Source organism: Xenopus tropicalis, chromosome 5 (assembly GCF_000004195.4).
Source record: "Xenopus tropicalis strain Nigerian chromosome 5, UCB_Xtro_10.0, whole genome shotgun sequence".
NCBI lineage: Eukaryota > Metazoa > Chordata > Amphibia > Anura > Pipidae > Xenopus > Xenopus tropicalis.
Genome location: NC_030681.2, coordinates 69,558,416 through 69,582,811, shown reverse-complemented (window position 1 = coordinate 69,582,811; position 24,396 = coordinate 69,558,416). Strand labels below are relative to the sequence as shown.

Here is a 24,396-nt window from a genome sequence, read left to right as displayed (position 1 = left end):
GTTTTAGAGTTTCATTTGTTAAAAGATATAATTGCCCATTAAATGTGATAAGTACTTTTCTTACCACGCTTTACTATAATTTAGACAATTACAGTAAATACTTGAATATAAGCAGAGTTTTTCAGCACCCGAAATGTGCTGAAAAAGTCACCCTCGAGTCCCTCCAGCTAGCACCCTCAGCTACCCTTTTATTTCTCCCACTGCCTACCCTGGGCCCCTCAGGCGCCTCACGCCTTGCTCCTCCCCAGACGTGACAAAGTGTCGTCACGCACCCCCTGCATGTAAATCTCGGCCTAGCAGAGCTACGGAATAATTAATACTAACATTTGAACATTGGGATCTATGAAATACATATAAGAAAAAAGAGGTGCATTTCATTTAGGTTTGCTATTTTGCATGGCCTACTTAGGCATAATTATGTTCACTGTGCATTATAAACATATGGTCTCTTTTGAATCCCTTAGCATTCCTATTGATGGTCTCCAGAAGATGGGCCTGGCTATATTAGAAGTGAAGTGCTGCTTAACCCATGCACAAAGTGATCTGGTCACTACAGATTGTCTCATGGGGCAGACTTTAGTGACTTCTGCTGTATTTGTTCAGTAAGATTGATAGATCCTAATTTTATTGGTATTTATTTTGATTATTAAAACTTAGCAGTAGCTGCTGCATTTCCCACCCTAGTTTTATACTCGAGTTTTTCCAGCTTTCTTAGGTAAAATTAGATACTTCGGCTTATATTCGGATCGGCTTGTACTTGAATATATACGGTATAGTATGTGTATGTGACTGATATTTTGATGAACAGTTATAGGGGCAGATTAAAATTTGAGTTTAGAGTGTAATTTATAAAAACCCATGTTCTATTCATTCCTATACGATTTTTAGATTCTGTCACAATCAACATTTTCTATTTTGATTGAAAAGAAACACAACAAAAAAAATAATCACTCAAAAAGTTTTTATTTTTTTTACATTTCTTTTTACCATAGAACATTATTTTTTATTTTAAAGCTCTCACACATTGTTTGTGTACTCTATGCTTCCTTCAAGTTTACAAAAACTGATTTCTGCATTGCAGCAACATCATGATGTCAGTGCTGTAAGCCCCATGTTTTAGCTAGCTACTCCCATCTACCGGATGATGAATGATTTTCAACGGCATGACACAACACCAAAGTTGTCATCTGGCAACCCCTTTAACCAGTGATCTCCAACCAATGGTTTGTGAGCAACATGTTGCTCTCGGTGCCCACAAAACAGGTAGTTATTTTTGAACTCCTACCTTGGTGGCAAGTTTTGGTTGAATAAAAACAAGATTTACTACCAAATAAAGCCCCCTGTAAGCTGATAGTGTGCATAGAGGCTGCCTAATATCCAATCCTAGCCATTGTTTGGCACCTCCGTGAACTTTTATGATGCTTGTGTTGCTCTTCAAGTCTTTTTACATTTGACTGTGGCTCACAAGTAAAAAAGGTTGGGGGCCCCCGCCTTTAGCCATGTCAGAAGCCAGACTCGAAAACTAATTCCACTTAATTTCCAGTGGACAATACAACTTGTGGTTGTGTTAAAACAAGTCTGTGCTTCATGGAACTCTGGGGATCTAAAACCTAAAACCTGTTCTTGACATCTAATAAAAAACTGAGGTGGCAATCTAGCAAAGACACACGGGGCGTGTGTCGCAAATGATGCCCGATTAGACTATATCGATCGAGTATATCGATCTATGTTTGTTTTTTTTAACAGTCGCGCCAACTAATTGCCCTATGTCTTCGCCCTGCTTTAGGTTCCACATAAAACCTTACACTGTCAGAAAACAAGAACAAGTGAAAGTCATTCCAATTTCTGACATCAGATCTCTCTTACCCAACCGTTGATGGGTAGCTAATATGCCTCTAATATATGAATTTAAATTGAAGTTCAATGAGATATTGTTTTTACTTTTACATTCTAAACACAATAAACTTTAACCACACAAAGTGGTTGTTTGGGATAAAAGACTAAATGGGTTGAACATATTACACAATGGGGTGTATTTATTAAAAATGGAAACTAACATCACCAGTGACATTGCCCATAGAAAACAAAAATCTGATTTGCTGCTAACTTGTAGGTGACCGTTCAAATCTAATTGTTGATCACTGGTGATGTTTGTCCTCAGTGTTAATAAATATGTCACAATATCGGACTAAAAGTCAGTCAACCATATCACTTTAGTGAAGTTTGGTTTCGTACAATAATGGGTAGGAAAGTGTGGATAGGGATTACTGGTCAGCTGGGCAGTTGTTACTTCTGTTGCGATAATCACCAAATGTGTTTATCTGTGTACAAGGCAAATGGTATGGCTGATTCAGGATGTACTGTGCCTGTAGGCTTGCAGACAAGAAGGTAAAAAAAAATAGATTGGAAAAACCAAATGAGGTCCACAATAAATTAAAAAACAAACCACAGCAAAAAGGCAAACAGATGTTGACCCTTGCCCAACTAAAAGCAAGGAATGGTCACTGTCTATTGTGCTAGTGGAACGACCGGTACCTACAAATCCACAGTAACCAACTCCTCTCATAAAAATAAAATGAAAAAATCAGTTTGGGCTATACTTTCATACTTTCCCTATAAAGTAATACTGTATAATATTTTCAGGTTATATAGACTAAACACACACTGTTTGTAACCAAATATACCCATAACCATTAGGTGGGTGCAATGAGGCGGTGACCACAAAATGTATATACAGATAAAAGATCCTCTGCACTCATCCATAATCAACATATATTACAGACATTAATACCTTCTGGGGGTTATGTAGTAAAAGGTACTAAGTTTGCTCAGATGCAGTAACCCATAGCAACAAATCAGAAGTTAGCATTAACTGGTCACCTGTTTAAAAGCAAACTTCTTATTGGATGCTACTGCACTTAGGGCCTTTAATTACATATGAGGGTCTGTGCATTAAGCTAATGCCCCCTTCAAAAAAAAAAAAAAAACAGGGATTGTTTGTCTCTATATTGCAATATATTTAAACTGGCTAACTATGTCAGTCATCCCTGGTCTGACCAGTCCTACTCTCAATTTCATCTGACCCATTAAGAATTCTACTGCTTGATTAAACATTGTACACAGGAGGTGAGTTTTACTTGCAGCGTGCTTGCCTCCACGGTTAACTCCCAAATGGTTACCCTTTTTACTGGCCAGTATTAGCTCCCATGCTTCCCAGCTACAGTCAGGTGATTGCAGAGGTGGCCAATAAAAAGGGCAACCATTTGGGAGTTTTAACACTGAAAGCAAGCAAGCTGCAAGTAAAACTTGCTCCCTGTGTAAACGAAGCAGTAGAATTCTTAATGAATCAAATGGAATTGAGAGTAGGACTGCCCAGACAGAGGATGACTTTGAAGTAGTTGGGCAGCTTAAATATATTGCCTCCTCATACTTTTATGTGGTCACAGAACTCCTCAGTTTCTTATAAAATCCTTCTATTTTACAACAGGGGGAACTTTATGCACACACACACACACACACACCTCTAACTGTGCTTTTTTTCCCCTATGTTTGTTAAAAAGGATCTTTGGTAGTGGCTTTGCCCAGACGACTAACCAAAGTTTGGTTATAATAAAAAAACAAAACAAAACATGGCTGAACTGTATTATTTCACAGACAGCCAAAACAATTTGATTCACCATAACAATAGGTGTCTTAAGAGGATTTTTACGACATCACACAATTTAGAAAAATAAAACATCACATAATTTTGCCAACTGATCTATAGTGCTGGGTATTTGCAATTTTTAATTTCCCTGTTCTCTTTAAGTATCCTCAAGATGCTTGACCTCTTTTATTGTAGATTGTTCTTCACTGCCTTTATCAATAGGTGTAGCCTCTAATGGTTGGGACAGTGAGGAAGTGGAGATACCTGCTGATGGTTGAAGAAGCTGCACAATCTGGCCAAGTTGTTTGGAAATAAAAGATAGCTTCTTGTTTAACCCATTCAGGTTTTTGTTTGTGTACCTTTGATGTTCTTGGATCATTGTTAATCTATCTAATAGAAGAGACATGTTATTCTCATTTTGCTCCCTTTTCTCCTGCTCAACTTGCATTCTCTGTTTTTGTAAAGAAACCAGTTCAACAAGGGATGTCTCTTTTAGATCCAGTGTAGTTGTCTGCCGAGTGTTGATTTGACTCGTATCTTTAACTTGACCACAGAGTGTCTTCTTTTTCATTTTATTTTTTTGCTTTGGTGAGCTACCGTCATTTAAAGGCATGACACTGAAAGTTTTCTTCTTTGTGAATGAAGATTTTGCTTCTCCTTGGTTTTGTCTTCCTTGTACAACTGGTGCTTTTATATGAGCACTAAACTGTTTTAAGTTCATGTTGTCATTATTGTTAATAGATTCTGAACCCCCAGCAAGATTGCCATCCATGCCTCCAACAAGAGAATTTTTGCTAGATGAACCACCTGATGAAGTCCAGAGAAAGAAACAATGTAATATTTATTGACCAAAAATCAGCAATAATATTTAAGAAATTTAAAACATGAACTGGAAAGATTACTTAACTTACTTGATTCACTGGAAGTGGAGGTAACTGATTCTGAATGAAACACAGAATCCCCTTTTGTATGATCTTCAGACTGCGTAAGCTTGCCTGCGACAATAGCAGTGGATGAATCTTTCGCTATCTCCTCACTGTCACCACTATCATGATTAGCTGCAGAGTCTAAAGGAAGAATAACTATCTTGTATTGGGAAAGTAGGTATAATTTTCACAAAAACATATATATTATGCATCATTATTTTCTATAAATATCTTTGGCAAATTTTGTTGCCACACTAAATTATCCTGTTGCTTTATTAATAAATCCGGAAAAATGAAATGGCCTAACAATCACAAACCACAACAGCTTTCGAAAAGATTTAAAATAAGTGCCCCTTCCTCAAAAAGGTATCCCTCAAGTGCTTTATAGCATAATAAATCAAGAAAAACTTCCATTTATGAACAAGTACCAAAAAAACACCCCGAAAAGTCCCCTGACGTAATAAACTCAAATCTGCTATGTCGTATGAGTATTTGTTTATGCTTAGAGAATGCCGCCTTAGGGAATGCTGAGTCGCAGCATAATTTTAATAATAAAGAAAAAAAAAGAGGAATGACAGAGATATTGTTAGATATTTTACCACTGTTATTGTTCTAAATAACCAGTAAATGCTCTTGAAGAATAAACTTAATAGAGTAAAAGGGCCCATTTCTTAAAACATTTCCCAATATATCTAGGTTGCAAACACCGGTACTTGGAAGAAAATTATTAAATGTTTTGAAAACCTCTAGTAACTGCATAATGCAAATTTAGAAATCAGGGGGGTTCCAAATGTTAGGCACCACCCAATGATTGTTATCACTTACCTCATTCCCTGGGCCAGTGCTCCAGTTAGGAGAGATAAAACTGCACCAGCCCAGGGTTCCTCTCAGCAAGCTTTTCACCCTACTGTGCATGCACAACAGCCCATAGAGAGAAGAAGCAAGAAGAGGATCACTTTGTGGTGCTTGCTGAAGTCTATCCCAGCACAGTGCAGTTTTCTGCTAACAGGAGCAGCAATCCAGGGTATCAAGTAAGTTATTACGATCAATGGGGGTGCCTAACATTTGGAACCCATCCCCCCCCCCCCTAGTGATTGAGACTTTCCTTTTGTATTAAGTTAAACTGTAAAAACCAGAATCTGAAACAGAATACTATCCATTTAACAATGTTTATTAGCCATGAATTGTTGTTACCCAGTGTATATTTCTCCATTTTTGTGAATATTAGACACACAGATCATTTACAGAATAAAAAAAAAAACAGGAATCATTTGGGGTTCATAAAAATAAAGTAAATACAACAACAATAAACATGTAGTAGTATGTCATAATTCAAAAAATTACAATAAATAATTACAAAGTCAACAAAAACAATTAATTCTAATTTGTATAAACATCAAAGCTAATCTTAAGCAAAGTGAAAACATAAACACATGTTTAAGTCTTTTTATACAGATTTTAGGACATAAATAATTTTGGAGAACTATATATATTAAAACATTTTTAATGGCAGCCTTAGGCTAGCTTCTGTGATTTATAGGAGGGTAACATTTTGAAATACAACTTGGATTTCCTGCAGCAGTATAGTGGCAGTATATAATATTACCAGATTTATTTTCAACACCAGCACATATTGCCATACTAATAAGTGTTTAAAAAATAAACATCAAAGCTAATCTTGAGGACAATGATTGAGCCAAATGTTTGCACCTATATTTGAGTTGTCTTAAAACCTTGCATACCTATCCTGGCACTTCAAAATAATTGCATATAGACCAAAACACAGCATTGGGAAACCATACATGTACTGGGGATGATTTATCTTTGTCTTCTACAACTTAGAAAATTAGAAGTACGGCCCTAATTAGTCACTACTAATATAAACTAGCCAATTTAACTTTTGCCCATGCCCTCAAAGCTCCCAGAACAGATTGTCTCTAACAGTATACAGAACTTTCTGAATGCCAACAGTCTTCTCGATCCCTTTGAATTAGGTTTTTACACAGGACCCTGCTTTCAATATGCTTTGTAACAATTTTCTTTCTTAAGGCAGTTAACAGTTATTAAAAAGGTATAAAAGGGTTCTGTAATGGAAACTCCTAAAACCACTGTTACAAAAAATTATGACAGAATGTTATAAAGAGTAAAAGTTGAATAGCAATAAAAAACCACTTTGACTCAAGGTTGACACATTAAGATTTATACATATACCCTTATAAACTTTTCAACCAAAGGTTGACACATAAAGGTACACATACATGTACCCATATAAAACATTTATAACATTTTGGTCTGTATGTTTTTAACTACAAACAAGAAGATGCTAACACCATGAATATTTTAGAAAGGACCAAAAACTAATTATTATAGGACTGTGGAAAAATAGAATAATATTTAGGGTCTACTGCCACCTTCTGACCAGTTATTATACCTGCTTAAGTGGAGACCACAAACTCTTGAAGCAAGGAAAGGTACCCCCCAAAGAGGTGAATTATAAAGTTATAATTACAAGCATATCTGTGTTAAAATGTAATAATTTATCCCTTTGTCTGCATGTTATCCCCTATACACTGGCAGACAAAAGATTGAGATTAATGAAAAATGAAACTGTTATGTATGGAAATTACATTTTTTGTGAAGTGTAAAAATAAGAATGCTCTTCCACTCACCAAAGTAAATGGAGGCTTCAGTATGGTAGTAGCCATTTTCCTGCCGTTTCTTTAACATGGAGCAGAGATCCAGCCGAGCCATTAACTCTTCTCCAAAATTATGCTCTTTAAAATCTTCATAGAGACTAGCATTAATTTTTTTCAGACCCTAAGTAAGTAAAGATCCATTTTAAAATATAATTCTAAACTATTATCCGGGTACAATGCATCTTAGCCACTGATTTAGATAAAATAAAATTACTGTGACTTCTGGGTTCCCTGGCCTGAACATCTGTGAACCCCACAGTTTTAAAACTTTGAACATTTTTATATTTACTGAATGCATATTTAGAGGCACTATCATTATGCTATGAGTGAGAAAATATTGAACAGAGATAAATAAGAGTAATGGTAAACACCTTGAATCCATAACAAAGTTAAAAGTTTCCTCTATCAGCACTTTTGAGTCAGTGCAGAAATATATGACATATATGTCCATTACCCTAAAGATTAGTGATGAGCAAAGTTTTCCGCCATTGGCAAATTCTTTAGCGACACTGTTTACAAGGGAAAATGCCCTTTGACGAATTAATTAATTTGGAGAAATTTGACAGATTTTGCCCCCATAGTGGTGCCTTGTTTCTGAAGATAAAATTTGCCGTCAAACAGAAAGAAAGTGTGAGTTAACAGGAACTGTATGGCATCTAGTAAAAAGTTCTTTAATGGAGAATGCAAGTCAAAATTTAAAAAGCATACTGCCCAATAGTCCTCCTATTGTTTAGTAAAAATGCCACACTTTTTGCAACCAAAAGGTATTCTCCCTTCCTTTCCCTCCTTGCATCATACTGCACATGTGTTTCATCATTTTTTAAAAAAAAAAAAAAACCCAGAAAACTACTTTTGCAGTGCGCATCCAGGTACAGGTGCATGGGGTGGAGAGCCTGAGTGCAGATTGTGCACTGAGGCCCATAGATGTTTAATAACATTACTGTTTCTACGACCTCTGTAAAGAAAAAGCATAATAATCTGATACATATATAGGTTTACCAGCTTATACCTTTAACACTGGAAACAACATCCTCATTTTTACAAATTAGCAATCAATTTACATGCATATGCCTAAGCTAAGTCACTAATTAGCTGTCCAATGTGAACAAATTCACAATATTTCCATTTTGTCCTTATATAAAACATACTTCACTCCCATGAAAAAAAACATATCTTCCCCCATACTGGCTCCCATAGTTCAAAGTTATGCAGTGGTGTTGGCAGGCATCATTTGGGAGCAGATATGAGGGAACAAGTGAAGATAATACAGATGGGATGGGAGTGGGGTGCTGAGTCCTGGAGCTAACAAAAATGCCAGGGTGGTAATTTTAGTTCCACTTTAAAATAAAGTTATAAGGGATCATTAACAAACATGCCAAGTAGGGTGCAATGTGCAAAAAAACAGACACAGTCTGTCATATTTTTGCACTTTGCACCCAGCCCTGCATGGAAATTTAATGGCAACAAAATAGAGAACAAAGACCTGCAGCCATCTGCATTAGTGATGTTGAGGTCAACAAAAAGTTGACCCACTCCCCGCCCTATACCACTCGCTCCCAACACCGACCCATCAAGGCACCTCTATTTATAGAGCCATGCTGCCCCATCTCTGATATCAAGAAGAGGTGGGGCAGAAACACACCTATAAATAAAGGCTGCCAGAGGCAGAAGCCGGGCAATGTAAGGTAGCTTCCCGGAATGGAGAGCTCAGCATGAACCCGTCCGCAACCCCAAAATCATGTGTAAATGCTGGCCTTAGCCCTCCCTACCCACAGGTCCAAAGGGTTTCAAGGTCAGCCCACACATCACTAATCCCTACGAATGTAGCACTACTGGAATGTTGTAGGCCACAACAGTCGCAGCAAATGATGAAGTGTGGGAGTTATTTATACAGAGCTCAGTAAGTCTAGTTAAACTAATTCATTAAATATAACTCACTTAATTCTTCCTTAACTAACTAGCACTAGCTTATAGTGCTAGTTCTGAAAAATAAAGGAAATCTCAACAGCAAGTTCAGGTTAATGCCCCATGGAAAGATTAGTCGCCCGTGATAGATCTCTGCTAGCGTGGGCGACTAATCTCTCTGAAATGCATTTTCACTGGCAATTCACTTTGCTGCCAAAGAAAAAAAAGAACTAAAATTAACATCTAAAATATATTAAATGGTACAGCTTTTGAAAAGATTATATATTTAGAAACAGATAACTGCCTAGCAATATTAAAGGAGATGTCAACGCTAACTTTAATGTCAGGTCTAATGCCAGGGGCACTTTACCCCCATCTCAACCGCATAACTTTTGCTCCCTCAACCTCTTCCTACAGCCGCATTCTTTTTTTTCGCCGTTTCGCGTGTCACCCGGCGGCCATTGTGCCGGGTGACGTCATCGAGCACTCGGTATATATTCCAAATGCGCATGCGCGCATAGCCCCTCCTGTCTGACCTGCCTGGATTTTTTTTTAGAACAAGCTTTATTAAAAAACAACAGATATCGGTTGCCCTGCAGAACATGCACACTCATTACAATGGATTGGAAGTGCGCATGTGCACCACGCCAGGCAGACAAGGAGATTCCGAAGGGAGGGGGGAGAGGGAGTAACTGAGCTCTGCAGTGAGAGAAACATCAAGGGATCGCTGCAGCTTCACGGTTTGCTTTTGAGGGACTGGAGTGGTAGGTATTTAAGGAATGGTGTGAGGCTTTTCACTGCTAAAATTTTTGGTTGGGGGTTTGACATATCCTTTAAGAAGACAAATGGGAAATATTTGGAATAATAGCATTCCTTTAAATAACTTAAAAAAATACAGAAAAATTAAAGAATACTAAAATAAAAATATAGAAGAAACAAGGTGGACATAATGAAATGTTGTATGCAATATTTGCTGGACCTTTACCAAATGTGCTTCCGGCAAGTATTGACCATTATCAAAGAGCTTACCTGCCTACGTAGCTTTGGTGATCTCGATAGCTTTATAAAAGTTAAATGGGGCACAAATCCTTTGTATCCGAATGCAATAATACCCTTCTCCTTAAATATCCTCTCTATTGCCTCTATAATGAAAAACAGACATTAAGAAAATAAATACAAAACACTTTTAAAACAATTTATTCAACAATAAAAGCACAATGTTAACTGCCATAGATTTTAATATTGACAGTAAGGGTTCAGACTTCTAAAAACTGTTTGCAGACTTCTAAAAAAAGGTTTGCAGCACTTCCAGGTCATCTTTGCAACTCCACAAGGTTCTATGGTACAGTGTAAAACCTATTAGCAGAACTGCTCTGGAGGGAGAAAACAGGACATTCCCAAGCAATTTTAATTTAAAGGGATTTTGTATGGTGTACAGGTATGGGATCCCTTATCCGGAAACCCATTATCCAGAAAGTTCCAAATTACGGAAAGGCCATCTCCCATACACTCCATTATAAGCAAATAATTCTAATTTTTAAAAATGATTTCCTTTTTCTTTGTAGTTATAAAACAGTACCATGTACTTGATCCCAACTAAGAGATAATTAATCCTTATTGTAGGCAAAACAAGCCTATTGGGCTTATTCAATAATGAAATGATTTTTAGCAGACTCCCCAGGTCCGGAGCATTCTGGATAACAGGCCCCATACTTTTTATTCCTACATTACAATGTTTACATAGCAAATAATTTACTCTACCATTTAAAATGTTATTCTTGACCCTACATATGTATCTTTTTTAGTAGTAATATTGGTGTGTAGGCAGCCATCTTAGTGTTTTGTGCTTGATTCTGATATCACTGTAAAGTGCATTGCAGCAGTAAATTGCAACTGAATTTATCAGAGCACAAGTCACATGGCTGTGGCACCCTGGGAAAAAAATCAATATGGCTAGCACCATGTGAAATTTTTAAATTAAAAATTAAATATAAAAAAAAAAATCAGATTTTAATGCAGGATTCTGCTGGAGGAACTCTATTAACTGATGAGTTTTGTGAGAGAAAAAAAAAAGTTTCCTCTAGACAGTATTCCTTTAATGTCAATCTAATGTGCCATAGGGCAATCTTCCACTCCCCAGAAAAGTAAGAAACTGTTCGAAGGGAAAGCAGGTTTGTCTCTGACAACTTTAGTATAACCAAAAGGCCATATGACTAAAAGGAATGATAACATTACGACATGAAAATTTCTAACCTATGACCCACATCTAGCTAAACCCCATATTGTAGTGTTTAGACAATTAGTTGAAGACAATACATAAGGCCTGGAAACGTGTATTTATTACTGGCCAGACAAATTTTCAGTCATGAAATGTTCCTAAAACACAGCTTTAGGGGTGAAAGAGCCTTTGGAAAACCCTTAGAAAATATTTAACTTCTTAAACCATTCCCATAAGTTTATAAGAAAACAGCCATCATTTTAGTGGAAAACTATATTTAAACAGCAATGAAGCTTTATTACGGTTCACTAATGATAAATTGTTTACAACCTGAGAGAACATGGCAACAGCAGTGAAAAGTTTCAAATCCTCAGACGCCAAAGCCAATGATGAATAGTTTTTTTTTTACAATTTATAGAAGTTTAAAAGGTAACTTAGATGATACATTCTACTTCATAGTAATTTTAGGGAGATAGTAGTAACTGTGATAAAGGTAGAGAGTATGTGAGACTCAGATACAATAAACTGTTGGCTAAATCCCCTTGGAAAGTATTTTATAAAATAGATTTTATGAAATTTAAAAAAACATAATGAAGCTTGTGAATTTTTCTATAAATAAACAGAATATAGAAATCTGGCTCTCATTGACCTTTCTTTAGCCCTCTCCAAAAGAATTTCATACAAAAAGGCAGGGTTTTTTCCCCCAAAAAGCAAAAGAGCACTGGAATGACAGAGTGGAACAAACATTAAAAGTGGGGACAAAACACTACCATTGTATAAGACTCATTATAAATTCTCAACATTTTACATACCTACAAATCAGACACACATAGCTTGTCTGGCTTGTTCATTTACCTAAACAAACTGTTCTAGAAATGCTAATGGAAAATTTGTGATTCTGTATCAGGAGCTGTCATGACAAACTTCAAATACAGCTACATGATGGCTTGGGAGAGGGACCTTTGATAATCAGATACGGGAAGAGGCTGGGAAGACTACAAATTGAGTGAAAAGAAAGAGCATATAGAATAGTGTTCGGGTGGTATAGATCTACAAAACACTTATCTACAATCTTTTATGACTCTTCGTGCCCACTCTTATAAAAACTGTGGAGAGGCTCTGTTTTTCCCATTTGTGACAGCAATGCCTGGAGGTTGCACAATTTTGGGACATTATTGCAAATATGCTGTTACAAAGTTTTCATGTACAAATTCTGCCAGATCCAAACACTTTCTTGTAAACCTGAGAGTAAGCCTTATTAAGTATCCCCAATCATGACAACACTGCTCTTGACAGCAGTGAGAACACCAATAGCAGCTGCCTATCACCTTTCATCATATGGTCGGAATAGTAAATTGGACTAGCGCAATAGAGAACATAAATTTTATATAAACCCTAGCTCTTATAAACATAAGGAACAATAGCTTGCTCAAGGTCTTTATGCAAAAACACTGCAGATTCTCATCTAAGGTCAGACAGGTGATTTTATGATGACAATATCCTAATCCATTATTTTTCCTGTAACTGTTGAACTGCAAAATTTATGATGAAATGCTATTTCAGGCTTACTGCAACACTGCTTTAGTACTACCTTTATAAAAATGTAAATATAGCAGTCATTTTAAAAAAAAGTTGGGGGCAAGTATATATGCCGAGGGACTGCCAGCACAGGTACAAAAAGAGAGCTGCGCTGTAGAAAATCTTTTAGATAAAAAAAAAAGAAAAGAAGATCTTTTGTCCTTATATTTTGAATGTTTGAGTCTATCCAAAAGTTGACGGTTAAGAAACATTTTTGTATATTAGATAATATATAAACTGATTAAATAATTGCCCATTTCAATTGCACATAGTATCAATTAGATAATATCTTTTCACTCAATTGTGTTTTTGCAAAACAAAGATCTTTGTTCAGAATAATTACGTCAATAAACTTCACTAGACATTAAGTTTTGGTCCCAGAGTACTGGGCGTTCTCACCGCTTATTTTTTTCAGTGTAGCTTGGGAATCCCCCTCTGTTATCTTTCCAAACACAACTTCATTTCTAAATTCAGTCACTCCTCGAAATGATAAAATCAAGGGATTACCATCCAAAATTTCTTCCACTGGTCTTTTGATTTCCAAAAAAGAACTTGCTGCTCTAAAGAACAAAAAATAGAAAATGATATCTTGTATCTTAAATCAGAAACGTAGTAAATAAAGAGTTAAATAAATAGAACATACTGTTATTTACAAAATAACTTGGACAAGCGTTTGTGCTCACCCAGAAACTAATTGCAAGCAATACCAAATAAAACTGCTATTAGTTTCTCATGTAAGATGACTGCCACATAGAATATATTTTAAATTAAGGATTTTTTATTTAAATTTACACTTACAGACTCACTTCCTCTTCATTAGCTAAATGTGTAACAAAGAGAGTAAGATGGAATGAGCCCTTTGGAACCATAGCTCTGGACAGTTTTGGCTCCTTCTTTAGCACAGCATCTTGGAATGTACTGATGTCACCAAGAATCTGGTCATGAAACAATAAAAGAAAAAGATGCTTTATATGATTTGAGGACAAAAGCAACTTTTCCAAAAACAAACATTTTCTTAGTACATTTTAACTGAAAAACAAGGTTATACATTTTTGCACTGTAACACTAACAGAACTTAATCAAAGGATACATCTTAAAACTGGAGTAATTATCTTTTGCTATACATTCTTGAATTACTTATTTTTATATTTTACATAATTTTTAGCTTTTTATTGTTTAAAGGGGTGGTTCACCTTTAAGATGAGAAGAGTTAGGGATGCACCGAATCCTGGATTCGGTTCGGGATTCGGCCAAACCCCGGCGTTTTTTTTAAGGATTCGGTTTCGGCCGGGTCTTCAGTCCTGGCCGAACCAAATCAGAATTAGCATATGCTAATTAGAATTCGGAAAGTGTTAAATGGGCAGTGAAATTTTTTTTCCGTCGTGCGATATTTAACCCCTTCCAATCCTAGTAAGCATATGCTAATAAGGATTCGGGTAGGCTGAATCTTGCTGGGTGGGTTCAGAGGTTCGTCCAAGCCCAAAAAAGTGGGTTCGGTGCATCCCTACTTTTAGCGTTATAGAATTACCTATTCTAAGCCACTTTACATTTGGTCCTTATTATTTATTTGTTACAGTTTATTTTTTTGCCTTCCCAGAAGCCAAAAAACTATTGCTTTGTTAGGCTACAGTTTTATTGTTATTCTTACTTTTTGTAACTTTCTTTTCTATTCAGCCCCTCTCCTATTCATATAACAGTCTCTCATCCAAACCACTCCTTGGTTACTAAGGTATGTAGACCCTAGCAACCAAATAACTGCTGAAACTTCAAACTGGAGAGCCCCTGAATTGAAAATGAAATAACTAAAAAAAAACTACAAAAATGCATTGCAGATTGTCTCAGAATATTACTTTCTACATCATACTAAAAGTTAACTCAAAGGTAAACAACCCCTTTAAGCTGGTAAGTTTGGTTAGTGGACAGAGGAAGGTGTTGCTTATGTTACAAACTAATCTCAATAAAGTTAAAAAAAATATCCATAACCAATAAGGCTAACTAAAGCTATGTCATGAATTTACCTTAGGATTTAAAATCGGGAGCGATACAAAATAATTGGCCCTTTTCTGTTTTTTATTTTCACCACCATCTTCATTTTCTTCAATACCTTTTCTTTTTCTTTTCTTTTTTATTTTTTTGTCCGGTGTTCTAATCACTGAAAAATAATATATTATTACTATAACTATATTGACAGCAATATTAAACACAAAACACAAGTCTAACACAAAAAACCTAAGTCTGTAAAAATGTATGAAGAGCTGCTTCTGCAAACAGAAGGATAAAGGCAGGTGTCACTTTGTGAACAGCCATCACTAGCATTAAAGAGAAACAAAACTAAAGCATTTTCAAAGAAAACATAATTTTAAGCAACTTTGCAATATACATCAATTAAATTAATTATGCAGTCTTTTCATGATTATTAACGTAATAATATGGTTTGGAACAGTTACCTAAATCTAGCCCCTTGTTCTTTTGTTGATCTGGCTGACTACTTTAAGACTAAGGGGCCCATTCATTAAAGTCCAAATGAGTACGAATGAGAAAAATTAATATTTTTTCTAACTTTTAGAACTTTGCGTATTTTCTACCATATTTTCGTTAAATTTCGCAACTTTTTCGCGCTTTGTGCGACAAATTTGTTGCAACGACTATGAAAGCTTCAAATTCATTCAAGCTTCGGTATCATGACTTTCTTTTCGCCAGGTTGGAGCTGCAGAGTGCCATTGAGTCCTATGGAAGGCTTCCAAAATCACGCATTGAAGGTTCAAAGTCAGAAAGGTTTTTGCGCCATTTACGATAGTTCGAATATGAAAATTTAGTAACTTTCGGATTACATCACATATGAATTTTCACGCAATTATCGCACATCAGAAATTATCATGGTTAGTCCAAATTTTTTCCAATTGTGCTTTTAATTGTCGAAAATTCATACTTGGATAAATGTGCCCCTAAGAGTGAAAACGGAAAGGAACATCACAGTGCAATGCATTGTGGGTTATGTAGTCCCTGCATGCTGTAAGCTGTGAAGAAGTGCTGTTACAATTTGCAACATCACTGTTATAGGCTCTCCTCCCCTGCCAGGATTTCAAATGATGCAGAAAGAGAACTGATTTATACTTTTTGAAGGAACAGATTACAGTGCTAGGTATATTAGGGGTTTCTGTGGGGCTCTTTACCAAATTTTGGTTCAGAAGCTAGAGTTTTAATAACTTAGATGTCATCTATAAAACCACTACAAAGTTGGTTATAGGGACAAATCATATCACAGATGATGTTCCAGAAAGGCCTATCACTACTGACCACCTATGTAGTAAATTGCAAGTGCTTAATCTGTTGTGTGACAATCCCTCCACAAGGACTATAGGAAAAAATACCAAATTATGATGGCTATACTATAGCTTTACAGTGACAACGTAGGTGTAGTGACACTGGGCTTTGTAAAAAAAATAAGAGCCTTAGCAGATGCTCGCTAGTGCTCCTGGTTACCATGAGGCAATTTCAGAAGCTACGTATCTGGCACTATATAGAAAACAGTAGCCATATCTTGAGACCACCCAATTTACAGCAATTCATAGAAACTTTAATTGATCAATTTAATCTGCCAAGTAGAAATGCAGTTCTATGAAGAGTGTATTACAAAATAAATACAAACAGTAAGTAATAAAAGGGGTGATTCACCTTTAAAATAACGTTGTATATTAGAGAATGTACTATATCTAACAACTTAGCAATTGGTCTTCATTATTTATTTGTTATAGTTTTGGAACTATTTGCCTTCCTCTTCCAACTGTTTTTAACTTTCAAATGGGGGTCACTGAAGCCCCTAGTCAAAAAACTATTGTTCTGTAAGGCTACAATTTTATTTTAATGGTTACTTTCTATTTCGTCCCTCTTCTATTCATACAACTTGCTAAGGTAAACAAGACCCAAACAACCAGTTAGCTGCTGAAATTCCAAATCTGAGAGCTGCAAACAAAATGCTAAATAACTGAAAAACTACAAAAAATAAAAAAAAATGGCCAACTGCAAATTAACATCTACATCACACTAAAGGTTTATTTCAAGCTGAACCCCTTTAACACATTTTCACTAAACAATACGATTGTAACTGCAATTCAACACAAAACAAAAATCGCAATACACCTCTGTAATTATATAGAGGGCAGAACAAACTAAACAGCCTTCTTTATTTTACAGTTTTTAAACTATAGCCATCCATACCTGTCCTGCAATTTTTTCTTTTTGCTTCAGACATATATAATCTTTTCCAAAACTTCATCCTGTAACTGTCTCTACCAGATCGATAATTACACTGATACATCAACATTATTTAAAGCAATTAGTATGTTTTTTTTTCCTTAATCAATCATTTACTAATTTCTTGTTTACTGTCCGACTGAATTTTTTTTTTGTTGAACTTTGGCATGTAGTGTAACAACACAGTTAAAGTCTGCTGTCTATATTTAAACACAGATAACATCCTTAAACACAATGATGCAAACTAAATAACTATTTTACAAGAAAAACATTTCTTACAACATGTCACTTATGCCTCAAATATAGGTTAACTGTTTTAGGAACTAACAATGACCCACTACCTGTTCCAGGATCTGGTCATAATACCTTGTTAAAGGAAAACTATACCCCCAAACAATGTAGGCCTCTATAAAAATAAATTGCATAAACAAGTTCATATGTAAAACCCTGCTTCATCTAAATAAACCATTTGCATAAAAACATACTTTTTTTTAAAAAAAAAAAGTATCTGCTATTTGGTAAATAGAAAATTGCCATTTTAGGAATTAAAGGTGGCCATACACGCACCGATATTATCGTACGAAACCTCGTTTCGTACGATAATCGGTGCGTGTATGGCATGTCGGCGAGTCGACCGATATCGCAGGAAGCTGCCGATATCGGACGACTCGCCGATCGGACAAGTTTGAAAATTTTGATCGGGCGCCATCGAAGGCGCCTGACCAAAATTCTCCCTTCAGAGCTGAATCGGCAGAAGGAGGTAGAAATCCTATTGTTTCTACCTCCTTACCTGCCGATTCAGCCCTGAATGGTGTGTGGTGGATGACCGATGGTCGTACGAAACATCGTCGGATCGCCACGTGTATGGCCACCTTAAGGGCCGGCTCCTGGAATCACAGGATTCCCAGTGCACACAAACAAGCCAAGGCACACATACATGCTAGGCTGCATCAGCAAATTAATGGACAGAGTTCTATCTTTTTCTTTCATACCACTGCATTATTTCTGGTCATGTGATCTCTGAGGGAACACACAAATCATCACTGAATGGTGGATCAAGGGAAAAGATGTAAAAGAGCATTATTTACTGATATATATTCCAGTTTGGGGAGATTCTTTAATATGTCACTTAACATAATATAAACTTTGTTGGTTAAGTATTCATTCTGGGGATAATAGTTTTCCTTTAAGTTTGTCAGTGTTCAGAAGCTGGAGTTTTGTTTTAGACAAAAAAGACGCCACACCAGCATGTGGATTTGTATAAAGGATTGTGAGTATTTCAACACTCAGGTGCATACCAAATATACACCCAGGCCTGTTAACCTACCTGTATTTATCCTTTTAGGAGTAACTAGTATATATACCCTGGGGAGACAGATCAAGGGGTATGGCCAACCCTGGATAAGTATGCCCCTTAAAATACTATAAGAGAGCAGCATTGGTCACTGGGTCTGGGTGGAGCCCAAATATAAACAATTATCTTAAAATAAGAGGGATATGCACTCACAGGACACAGGAAATAAAACAACAACAACAGTACTTTAATGCAAGGATTGATATTGTATTATCAGCTGAAATCACAAAGCAATTTGCTGTCTGATGGAATTTTTTTAAAGGAACGGTTTAGTGTAAAGTTGAAACTGTAATCTATAAGGCTGGAGTGGGCAGATGTCTAACATAATAACCAGAACACTATTTTCTAGTCAGTAACAATCAGTGACTTGAGGGTGGGGGGCATATGGGATATAACTGTTCAGTTACTATAGTTTTCTTTTGAATCTGACCTGTGTGCTCACAAACTAACTGAATAGTTATGTCCCATGTGGCCCCCCCTTAAAGTCGAGGTTAGAGAGCTGAAAGGAGGAAGCAATGTTCTGGCTATTATGTTAGACATCTGTCCACTCCAGTGCTTATAGATTACATTTTTGCCTAACTATATATACATATATATTTATATTTAATTTTGCACAGTCTATTCATTTTACCTAGTCTCATTTTTACACTGAACTTTAAGGTCATCTGGTGGCCCTGTTTAGTTCAGTCATATACAATATTAAAAATCTCCAAATGAAGTGCAATGCAACATTACTTATGTTATTACAGCACATTATGTGGTGAATCACAGCCATAATCGATTGTATATGTGGCTGTGGGATAGAACGGCACCTATTTTCAGCAAGTTCAGACTGCCAAAACGGGAAAAGCAGAGTGGAGAAGCAAATTACTTTTGAATTTAAAGAAGGTGAGAAGTTGATTTTTGTTTTATACTCAAAGAGTACACTGCTGCCTAAAAAAATTACTTATAGCACCAAAGTAACTGTGGACATTGCTTTTAAAGGAACAGTAACACTAAAAAATGAAAAAGCTTTAAAGTAATACAAATATAATGCACTGTTGCCCTGCACTGGTAAAACTGATGTGTTTGCTACAGTAACACTACTATAATTTATATAATAAGCTGCTGTGTAGCCACGGGGGCAGCCATTCAAGCTGGAAAAAAGGCACAGGTTACATAACAGATAACAGATAAATTCTGTAGAATACAATAGTGTTTTATGTGTTATCTGCTATGTGCCTGTGCCTTTTCTCCTTTGAATGGCTGCCTCCATGGCTACATAGCAGCTTATTTATATAAATTATAGTAGACTTTCTGAAGTAAACACACAACTTTTACCAGTGCAGGGCAGCAGCACATTATATTTTAGTTACTTTTATACACTTTCATTTTTTGGTGTTACTGTTCCTTTAAGTAGAACTTACAGCAATAAAATAGAAGCCCTTAATATTATTAAAAAATGTAAACCTTTAAAGCTGCAGTAATGTTTTAAATCTGTTTCACAAATAGTGATAGTAATTGTTGTTAAGAAATGTAGCTATTTATAAACCTGAGATTTTTTGCAGCTACAACCAACACCCTCATGCTGTGAGGTGCTGTTATATATTACCTGGTGTAATAGGCTGATTCCAGCATGAGGCCGCAATCTGCAATGCCCTTCTGACAAACAGCATGGTTGTTTTGTTACCAGAAAGAAAATTATGATGAGCTGAGGAAACACACTGAGCCATTTAAATCTCAAATCCTATAAGGAAATACAGATACTATTTGTGGGAAAACAATGTATATATCATCTTTAAGTTATTGACAGCTCCCTCTAATAATCCTATACTAAAATATACCAGGGTTCCTGATAGGGATGCACCGAACCCACCCTGATGGATTCTGCCGAATCCCGAACCGAATCCAAATTAGCATAAATTAGCATATTGCCATTAAAAAAAAGGCTGGATTTGGCCCGAATTCGGGATTCGGTGCATCCCTAGTTCATGATTAAATTATAGCACTCTAAACCTAATAAATAAATATAAAATGCCATTAAAAGCCATCTTAAAGGAGAAGGAAAGGCTAATAAAGAGTTAATCTCAAGCTGCAGGCATACCTTCAGTTCTCTCAATAGTGCCCTTAAGTCTCCCCATATTTCTCCTGTTCAGATAATCAGAAGCCTCATAGGGGAAAAAAACCCCACTGAGCTCTGTAAAGGAAGCTCCCCTAATGCCACGCTCCTGCACCAAGACCAGTGTACATGCTCAGTTTGTAAGACTATGAGGAAGCTTCCTGCTGATTGGCTCAGATCACACATTTCTAACATTCCTAAAGGGGGGGGAGGGAGTTCTTAGCATTCTTGAGGGGGGGGGGCAGCAGAGGAGAGGGAGCTGTGTGTCTATAGCACAGGAAAACAAAGAGACAACAAATCCTGTTTCTTTTGACAGAGAACTCAGTGCAGCGTTTCTGTGAGTGCTTATGGCTGTATTTACATAGGCCTTTCTGATAAAGCTTACTTAGTTTTTACCTTTCCTTCTCCTTTAAGAACTTGCTTTTAAGCAATGTATGAATTTGAACAATTACTGTGTGAACGATTTGCATAGATATTGTATAGACTTAAAGGAATACTGTCATGGGAAAATATGTATTTTTCCAAAATGCAACAGTTAATAGAACTTCTCCAGCAGAATCCTGAATTGAAAGCTTTATCAGAAACACAGATTTTTTTTTATATTTAATTTTGAAATTTCACATGGGGCTAGCCATATTCTTCATTTCCCAGGGTGCCACAGCCATGTGACCTGTGCTCTGATAAACTTCAGTCACACTTTACTGCTGAGCTGCAAGTTGGTGTGATCTCACCCCCCTCCCAGCAGTCGATCAGCAGAACAATGGAAAGGTAGCAAGATAGCAGCTCCCAGCAGATATCAGAACAGCACTTAAAGGAACAGTAACACCAAAAAATGAAAGTGTTTTAAAGTAATTAAAATATAATGTACAGTTGCCCTGCGCTGGTAAAACTGGTAAGTTTGCAACAGAAACGCTACTATAGTTTATATAAATGAGCTGCTATGTCAACACGGGGGCAGCCACTGAAGCTGGGAAAAAGGAGAAAAGGCACAGGCACATAGCAGATAATAGATAAGCTTTGTAGAATACAATGGGGTTTTATCTGTTATCTCCTAAGTAACCTGTGCCTTTTCTCCTGTAAATGGCTGCCCCCGGGGCTACACAAAAGCTTTATTATATAAACTATAGTAGTCTTTCTAAGGAAAACACACCAGCTGTACCAGTAAAGGGCAGCATTACATTATATAGTAATTACTTTTATACACTTTCATTTTTTGGTGTTACTGTCCCTTTAAAAGCAGGGCCGGAACTAGGGGTAGGCAGAAGAGGCAGCTGCCTAGGGCGAAATGATTAGGGGGCGCCAGGCAGAAGCCTCAGCTGCCTACCACTAGTTCCCCTACTTTGCCATTGCCCCCGCCGCTAATGACAAGCGGCAGGGGCAATGACCCATGGCATCGCACCCCCCCCCCGAACTGCACATGCGTGCCAACACAGGGGGCGGGGCGGGCCAGGTGGCAGACCGGGTTGCCTAGGGCGCCCAGACGGCTTGGCCCACCCCTGCTTAAAAGTAAGAAATCCAAGTCCGGCTATCTGAAAGCAGTTCTAATTTGTAGCGCTGGCTCCTTCTGAAAGCTCAGACTCATGCACAATGTACTGAGATGGCTGCCTACACACCAATATTACAACTAAAAAAAATACATTTGTTATGATCCAACTGTTGGCCAAATCAATCCTTGTTCGTTCTTCAGTGATTACACGGGATAGCTGCATTTAAAGTGTTTTACATGCTGTGACCCATGTTAGTAAGGGGAAAGGCATTTTCAGGAGATTTGTCACCTGTGGGTAGCACAGATTTTCCATGGGCAACAAATGTGTGCCATAATCCTAAGAAGCAAAACCCTCCTTGTCTGTAAACTCCTAAAAGCAAGGTCTTGTAATGTCATGTAAACTAGAAGCACTCATTACATAAAATGTTAGTGTGGCACTGCACTTTTGCCACACCTTGTGTCTCAATCTCTTTTCCTTATAGATTGTAAGCTCTGTTTGGGAAGGGCCATCTTTACCCCTTGTACTTCCCCCCCCCCCCCCCCCCCCCCCCGGAGCACCCTAGGCAGGTGCCTCTTCTGCTTACCCCTAGTTCCGGCCCTGGTATAAACCCATTTATTGTAAAGCCCTGAGGAATATCCTGGTGCTTTATAAACACATTAACAAAACTTATTCCATTTACATGATTTTACCTAACTGAAAATACATATATATATACTCACATTCAAACACAGAACAAATGTCAGCATTTGCAAAAGGAAGCTCCGTTAACAAGTTCTCCATTGATTCGTTATTCCGATTTTGTTTCTTTTCTTTATATCTACCTGTTTTCTTCATTTGCGCCTCCTCTGTCTGTACATTTTCTAGTTCATCTGAAAAATCAGAAAACAAATTATAGGTTCTTTGTATATACTGCTATACTACAATAATTCTGAGAAAATGGGCCCAGATTCCTAGAAACAGGAGGTACATTTGACCTTAAACAGAAAGCCACAGCTGCCCAAGTTCATCAGTCTAGTGCATGTAGAATTATAAAAGCCTAAGTCTGCCTGGTTGTTGAGTATTATTTCCTTATGACAAGCTTTGGCTATGTTACTACATGAATGTTAAAGATGTAAACAACATCAACCAATTAATCCTGTGCATACACTAGTCAAAAGGACCTGCCACTTTTCAGTTATTAAAAGCAAAGGAACAACGCTTTGCAAAGAGACACCCACCTCAGGCCACCTATACTAATCTGTTTACATTTGGAAAAAATGCCTGCTGTTCAAAATGTGCACGACACACTAGAGTTACGACTTTCCTCTCGGAGTGCAAAGCATTATGGGATGTAGCATTCTCTCACGATATTTCCTCCTGCGGCAGGATGAGGAAGAGAGGCAGAACTGACCTGCATGTGAGAGGTCTGTACGGAGTCAGTGTGAGAGGAGAGATTCCTTATTAGCCGTACGAGTTGGAGCTGCAGCATTTAGTAATGATCTAACAAGGCTGCTGCTCTCTTCTCTTTCTCCCTCCTCCCCCGTTGGGCTCCTTTTTAACCCTTTATTCAGGCGTCAGGCAGTGAGCTTTGTTTTATAACTTGCTGCTCTGCTCTTTCTGTGCAAAATCTTACGAATGTGTGACCCCTTTCCCCTTGGCTGCATTTTTAAAAATATTTTTAGGCAGTAAGCAGTGCACATGTTTTATGCTTATATATATTTATTGAGCATAAAAATATTCATTGCCCTCAATCTAATGAGAGATGCCTTGTCTTATATGATTAAAAGAAATCTGCACTTTGCTTTCTGGATTTTTTTTTCAATGGAACTATATTGAAGATAAGTTAGTTTCTGAGTCTTGAATGTGTGCAGGCACATGTAGCCGATATCCACATAAAAACGAGAGACTTCGCATTTTCTCGTGTTTTATGTGGATATTGGCTACATATGCCTGCACACGAGCGTATTCAATTTATTTTGGGTGCAGGCACAGGGAGGGGGAGTTTTGAATATATGTCGCATATTCTCGTTTTGCCGAAAATATGCACCGTAGGCTTCGTGTGGCATTAGCTTTATATTGTGACATTTATATCCTGTATATATATATTGTGCGTTGGTCCCTAAACTCAGTAACTGACAGCAGCACAGAACATGTGCAGTGAATCACCAAAAAAGAAGATGGGGAGCTATTGGGGGCACCTTCAGAGGCACAGATCTTACCTGCTAAAGGGCTGTGGTTGCCTTGGGGTGCTACAG

The 24,396-nt window shown here is 37.1% G+C and overlaps 1 protein-coding gene across 5 annotated transcripts; it reads right to left on the bottom strand.

Annotated features, from left to right (window-relative positions):
- Nucleotides 1–944: 944 nt before the first annotated feature.
- On the bottom strand, nt 945–23,784 carry akap7 (A-kinase anchoring protein 7). 5 transcript variants are annotated; one of them, NM_001376333.1, is given in 9 exon segments: nt 945–4,453; nt 4,558–4,713; nt 7,242–7,389; nt 10,203–10,315; nt 13,369–13,529; nt 13,768–13,904; nt 14,988–15,121; nt 22,882–23,031; nt 23,380–23,784. In NM_001376333.1, coding segments are annotated over 8 exon segments (1,614 nt in total). In that variant the 5' UTR covers nt 22,997–23,031; nt 23,380–23,784; the 3' UTR covers nt 945–3,803.
- Between the last annotated feature and the right edge of the window lie 612 nt (nt 23,785–24,396).